We start from the raw sequence: 6632 nt of genomic DNA on the forward strand, positions 1-6632 counted from the left end.
CATGAACAGGGGAGGGACAGAGAGAGAGGGAGACACAGAATCGGAAACAGGCTCCAGGCTCCGAGCCATCAGCCCAGAGCCCGACGCGGAGCTCGAACTCACGGACCGTGAGATCGTGACCTGGCTGAAGTCGGACGCTTAACCGACTGCGCCACCCAGGCGCCCCAAGAGAATTTTAAAAAACCACTGGAACATTCATGGATGCCACTGATGTAGGCCACCTTCTATGGAGAAAAGTGGGGCCAGTGGAAATGTTGGGTCTTGCAGAGTCAAACCAGATGTGTGTAAATGTCTCTGTTTCAAAACTGAGTCTAAAAGTGAAGTTGTTTAACAAGGAGTTTGCAGCAAGTGGGCAAGAGGAATGGCCAGGAAGAGCACGATGCTCCATAGTTCCTAGTAGTTGTTTTTTTAAGAAATGCTATAGGAATATGGAAGAAACTTCTGTTGTGTTCCTTGGAAGACAACTTGGAGCCTTTATATAGATTCCTTCGCCATTCACAGTATCAAGAAGCTGATGAATCCCACTGTTTGGTTTTGACCTTTGGCTCAAATGTTCATTTTGTTCTATTTCTGAGAATTGAGACACAGATCTGAGGACCAAGTTAAATCAGACTTTCAGAAAAGTTTATTTATTAGAATATGGAAGGCAGTGCATCAATGAGGAAAGAAGTCTAAGGAAGGAACCTTTAGTTATCTGATACAAGCACGGCAGGGGCAGGTCTCTGTCACTATCAAATGCAAGGAAGGGTTGTCATGATAGAGAAAAAAAGGTATCTTCTTTGACATCCAAGTTCACTCAGCTAGCATTTTCCATCATTTTGAAACCTAATCTTCCCATGAGATTTCCTAAAGGCAAGAATCAGAATCAACATTGCATTAATAAAATGTCAGACCTACAAAAACTTTTTAAAATTATTTTATCTACCATCCTTATTTTATATTTAAGGAAACTAAGAGCCAGAGCATAAAGGGAATTGACTACATACAAAAACTAGGTTATTGGATTTTCCTATCCAGTTATCCTTCCGTGATTCTAAGATGCCATGGAAGATGTTATGGCCTATGCTGCAAACTTTTTGAAAATAAGTTATTTGGGGTTCCTGGGAGGCTCAGTTGGTTGAGAATCCAACTACTGATTTTGGTTCAGGTCATGATACCAGGATCGTGGGATCAAGTCCTGCTTCGGGCTCTGTGCTGAGCATGAAGCCTACTTAATATTCTCTCTCTCTCTCTCTCTCTCTCTCTCTGTCTCTCTGTCTCTCTCTCCCTCTGCCCCTCTCCCCTGCTTGCTCCCTCTCTCTCTCAAAAGAAAGAAAGAAAGAAAGAAAGAAAGAAAGAAAGAAAGAGAAAGTAAGTTACTCAGTCAGGCCTGAGCTTGTGATCTATAAGGCGTATCAGTCCTCATCTTTTTCTGTTAACACCCTCACACTTTGGTCCAATTCCTCATTAGTCAGGATGATGTGGAATTTACACATTCCTGACACTGATCCTTGTATAAAATTACAAAATGATTGTTGGCATTGTGATGCCATAAGGAGCATTTTAGTCCCTGTGAACTGCACTGGCTTAAACAGAGGTCAAACCTGAAGGGGTGGTTTTGTGAGATCTCAGTGTCTAATCACTGATAATCATGTCCCATAAATCCAAAAACCTAAACAGGGGCTCTTAGCAAAAGGACCCAAACCTTGCAGTCACCTCATCATAGCTCAGAGTTTCAGACACATAAAAGATTGAAGGTATCTTAGAGATGGCAAACCACAATTTCAAACCAAAGAATTTCAGGACTCAAAGGAATAACCAAAGCTTCATGTAGCATAGGGGATTTGATCCATCACTTGGCATATGGGAATGTGAGGGTTCAGACAGAAGGCCCTGAAACACCACAGAGTACACTGAGTCTGCTTTCTACCCCAGTGGGCTTTATATTACCACATGCTCTTATGACTGGGGACTGATTATTATCTCTGCAAACTGGAGCAAATTCCTGGCTTCAAGGCTGATACGTTTGGTAGAAGAGGTACATGGTAACTGTGGTGGACTAAGTTTCTCTTCCTTCTCTTCTTTCCCCACAAATAGTACTCACATGCTCTCGACACACAAGATACAGGGGTTTTCATAGGTTACAAAATTAGTGCCACAGATGGGTTGATATAAACCAGGGCAGGGGTTCACTGTTCCAGTGAACCAACTCAAGTTTACTTTCTTATATGGACATTTCACCTGAAATTGATTTGTAAAGAATGACATTAGAATCACACAAACAGGTAGGTCACATCTGGACTTGATTAGGAAAATCTAAACATAGTTAGCATCCTATCACAGTCACACAAAGCTCTTACAGCTGTCCCTTCACAAAGCAGTGGAGGCCAAACCTAAATTTATCCTGTCTGACAACCACAACACCCTCATTGTGAGGACCTCCTGATGGTAATGGGGTACAGAGGCCTGCTACACTATGGTGGGAAAAAGAAGAGTGGATGTATTTGTGAAATTTAGCTTCTCTCTCAATCTCCTTCATTCCCAGAGTATTAGACATGGGAAAAGTCTTAGAGATTTCTGGGCCAAGTGGGCAAAAAACCCTGAAAGCTCATAATTGGAAAGAAATGCTCCACTGACATTCATAGGCTTCAATTTAAAATATTTATCATATTTCATCCACTCTCAAAATCCCCAAGCCAACTCTCTTCTTGAAGTTGTGAAATGTGAAAGCATTTAGCATAATGCCCTGATTTTTTAGGGAAAACTAAAAACAAAAGAAGGGACATGTCTCATCAGGGATGAAAACCCACATCCAGTCACAATGCTGGTGTCAGTGGCAGCTTGAAGATGTGACTCTGTTTGCTGGAACTTGAGGAGATGGTCTCAGGGGCTCTATGAGTGTCATAGAAAGATTGGTAATGTGCCTCTGATACAAGGTGGGAGAGAGTTTCGGCTGAGTAGAGAAAGAGGGATCATATTTGAGCTTAGAAACTCTTTTCCTTCTTCCTTATCCAACACCACCACCATGGCCAGGCCACCATCATCTGCCTCCTGTATGTCTGTCACCCAACTAATCCCTCCACTTCCTCTATCCCCTGGCAATTGTTGGTACTCATTTTCTAGGCACTATGGAGGGCTATCTGGTGTCCAAATGACCAAATCTCATCTTGGTTCCCAGTTTGGATCACTCTACTTGGGGCTCATGTATCTACAGTGTACCTGCCATGTTCATGTGAGTGGACTTTGGAGAACATCACAGATGACCTTCCTGAAGTAAGATTCTAAAACAGCAAACCCAAAGAAAACTCAAATTAGAATCTCAATCCTGAGGAATATAGTGAAAGATTACCTTAACAGCTCCATGTGGTGGCCACCAGTGTCGAGGTTCTAAAACCAAGACATAAATGAAAATAGTTGCAGAATGTAATACCTGGTAAACCATAGCTTAATCTGTTGGCAGAATTAAAGAATTCTAATTTATTACCAAGAAAGCTTGCAATAACAGAAAACCTTTTTAAAATTTTATTTTATTTATAATTTTTTTAGATTTATTTATTTTGAGAGAGAGAGAGAGAGAGAGGGAGAGAGAGAGAGAGAGAGAGAGAGAGAATCCCAAGCAGGCTCCACACTGTCAGCACAGAGCCTGACACAGCTCTTGAACTTACAGACTGTGAGATCATGAGCCAAAATCAAGGGTGGGACACTCAACTGACTGAGCCACCCAGGCACCCCAAAACTGTTTTATTTACACATGCATTCATTTTTTTCCCTAAAAAATGTGGAATAACTCTTCTACTCCTGATGGATAAGTAGCAAGCAATCACTGGTCTCATATATGTTGCCAGTCTAGTATAACAAGTAAAGTTTTGATTAACCTGTGGTTAGCCTGGGCTTGAGAGGATTCATAACAGGCAGCCAAAAAGAAAAGACATTAAGAAATGTTAGAACTTTAAAGAGGCCTTTAGCCTAATCCCCATATTTTACCGAGAGAGGAAAGACAGTTGCTACTTCCCAGGATTTCATGGTAGATGGGTAAAAAATCAAGTTCTTCAGTCCTTAAGGCTAGGTCTCTCTAAAACTCCCCACAGGACTCTTTTATAAAGGAGGACAAAAAAGGTAATGACCTACTGAAATTCATGGCAAAGCATTTTCAAAAGTTTTGCATTTTTGAGATGTGGGCATATTGCCAATCACTTTCACATTCTACCTTGAATTGCCCAAGCCCCCTGGTCCCCATAAATTAGGTTTCATGATCTGCACTAATAGATGGGGAAACAAAGGCCCTTGCACATTGGCTCGGAGTCTTTTATTTGTGGACCAACTGCATAGTCTCTCTCTATAGATACAGATATACAGATATAGTAAAATGATACTCTTACACAAATAAATACAAAATAATTCTAAAGCATTCTTTCAGATTACAGTGTCAAAGCTCACAAATCAACTTTACATAAATGCCAGAACCAGCCAAATTACTCACCAGAGGGTAATGCCCCATGTATCAGGATGAAGAACAAAAGCGAGCAGAATACTGGATGACATTTGGTCATTTTTCCTCCTGGTGCGTATGTCCTTAGAGTGATGCTCTGAGATATTGCCTTGGGATGTTCCCCTCTAGTACAATCACTAAAGCAGAGGTATTCAAGATATTAAGACCATCTTTAGGGTGAATATCCATCTCCAGCCTGCCCACTGTAACCTCTGTATACCACACTTGGAAAGCCTATTATTTCACTCTTCCCCAAGAACAAATGCTCAGGAAAATGCCAAAATTGGCTGGTCATAAATAAAAGTCTAGAACTCAGTGACCGACCTGTGACTACTTAGAAGACAGAAGTCAATCAGAGGTTACTCTTTGGGCATAATTATATTATTTTAGTATGGAGGTATTTTAAGTGTCTTTAAAAGACAACCCCTTACCTGAAGATTAACCCAAATTTGTTCTTTGAGGGGATACAAAGAAAATGAGGCCACTAGAAGCTTCCAGAAAATAAGAGCTTCTCAACAGGGGAAGCAGGTCCGTACTTGCTCATGAAGCTCAGACTGTCTCTTGGGAGTAAGGCAAAGATTGTAATATTCCAGACTTACTTGGCTGTGCTAGAATCTTCTGGTGTGGAATGCTCAGCTCTCCTGGAGCACTCTGAGAGAGTGCACAGGGAGAAATACCATTCCACACTATCTAATGGGGGCCCCGAAGTTATTTTCATTTAGACATCCAGAAAGGGAGAAATCAGTGAGCAAATCCTCCTGTGGGAGGATCCCTTTCTGAGGCTAGAGAATGGTATGCAGTTTCCAGGCCTGCGCAAGGACCACATTGAACTCCCCTATCTTCCTAATCCTAGGGAGGTGACCTGATCCTCCCTATGCCATCAGGCCTTTTTCTCTGCTTTGTAGCATATGTGAATAGGCAACTGACATAAACCAATTGCGATATGCTGTGGTGTGATAGGTGAGACATGGTAATGTCCCTAGGGTACTCTACTTCCCAAGATGGTTGGAGGTGCTTGGCACAATGTCCAGGGCTTCCTACCCTGCCTGCTCCTGAGACAATCGGAGCTCCTGCGCTTTTTGCTAAGCACACCCCATCTCTTCCTGACATCTTCCCTGGATTCCTTTGGGAATGGAGCTGCAACAATGGAAGATCCAGCTGCAGTAAAGCAGGATGCCAGATGCCCACTCCCCCTACCACACACACGTCCCCTTCTTCGACCCACCTTGGAAAGAAGAGAAAGGAAGAGAGACGTGGCATGTTCTCTGTGGTTCTTGCCTCTTTTAAGAAGCAGGTATCAGGGCCTTAGGAGGGGGTGGAATAGCTATGTAAGAGAGAGAGGTCACTGAGGCATTGTGTGCTGGGAGGAGCAGCCCCTGGAGGCCCAATATTCAGGGTAAATCAAAGTCAAACCTCAGCAGGAGGCATTGGGTAAGGAAGCACCGAGCTGCCTAGAGGACTTGGGGGTGGGAACAGATCACTGGACAGGGAAGCCTGTGGCAGGCAATCTAAAGGGGCAATGGCATGAAGAAACACATCACGGTAGGGGAGAGCACAGCAGAAAAAGCACAGTATGTTCCACAAGAATTAGTACCTTTGGCCAGCATGCAAATCATGGAAAGAGCTGAGTAAGGAAGGACATTGGTGATGAATGAGGTCTCTAGACGTTGGTGATGAATGAGGTCTCTAGACGCCATTTGCAGTGAGTCCTGCCTGGTTCTTAAAGTAATCCACAGCCTTTGCAGCTTTGTAACATGGAAGATATGTTGTCATAACCGAGTTTCCTCCTGTTGTCTGAATGCCCTATGTTCATCTTCCTTTCTGTAAAGAACAATTGTTCTTTTTCTTTTTTAAAAATTTTTAATGTTTTATTATTTATTTTTGAGAGAGAGAGAGGGACACAGAGCACAAGTGAGGGAGGGGCAGAGAGAGAGGGAGACAGAATCTGAAGCAGGCTCCAGGCTCTGAGCTGTCAGCACAGAGCCTGAAGAGGGGCTTGAACCCACGGACCGTGATCTCTTGACCTGAACTGAAGTCGGAAACTTAACCAACTGGGACACCCAGGTGCGTGAAGAACAATTGTTCTTATAACAAGGAAAGATATGTCAACTTTAGAAAATTGGAAAAATAGGGGCGCCTGGGTGGCTCAGTCGGTTAAGCGGCC

General features: G+C 42.9%; 1 protein-coding gene across 1 annotated transcript; it reads right to left on the reverse strand.

The window, feature by feature from the left end:
• Positions 1 to 664: 664 nt before the first annotated feature.
• Positions 665 to 4598, reverse strand: SPINK14 (serine peptidase inhibitor Kazal type 14 (putative)). Its single transcript, XM_019414374.2, has 4 exons — positions 4460 to 4598; positions 3329 to 3366; positions 2084 to 2220; positions 665 to 846 (listed from the first exon to the last, which is right to left on the reverse strand). Exons 1-4 carry the CDS (start codon positions 4527 to 4529, stop codon positions 801 to 803), a joined length of 291 nt encoding a protein of 96 aa, XP_019269919.2. The 5' UTR covers positions 4530 to 4598; the 3' UTR covers positions 665 to 800.
• Between the last annotated feature and the right edge of the window lie 2034 nt (positions 4599 to 6632).

Source organism: Panthera pardus, unplaced genomic scaffold (genome assembly GCF_024362965.1).
Source record: "Panthera pardus isolate Hobbes unplaced genomic scaffold, ASM2436296v1 HiC_scaffold_2, whole genome shotgun sequence".
In the NCBI taxonomy this organism is placed as follows: Eukaryota; Metazoa; Chordata; class Mammalia; order Carnivora; family Felidae; genus Panthera; species Panthera pardus.

What these genes read in the sequence shown, in the direction of transcription:
- SPINK14 (XM_019414374.2), bottom strand. Translation starts at nt 4,529, where the DNA reads ATGACCAAATGTCATCCAGTATTCTGCTCGCTTTTGTTCTTCATCCTG. An exon ending in CACCACATGGAGCTGTTAAG is followed by an intron (nt 2,221 to 3,328) that starts GTAATCTTTCAC and finishes AATCAATTTCAG; the next exon opens with GTGAAATGTCCATATAAGAA. An exon ending in ATCTTGTGTGTCGAGAGCAT is followed by an intron (nt 847 to 2,083) that starts GTGAGTACTATT and finishes TCTTGCCTTTAG; the next exon opens with GAAATCTCATGGGAAGATTA.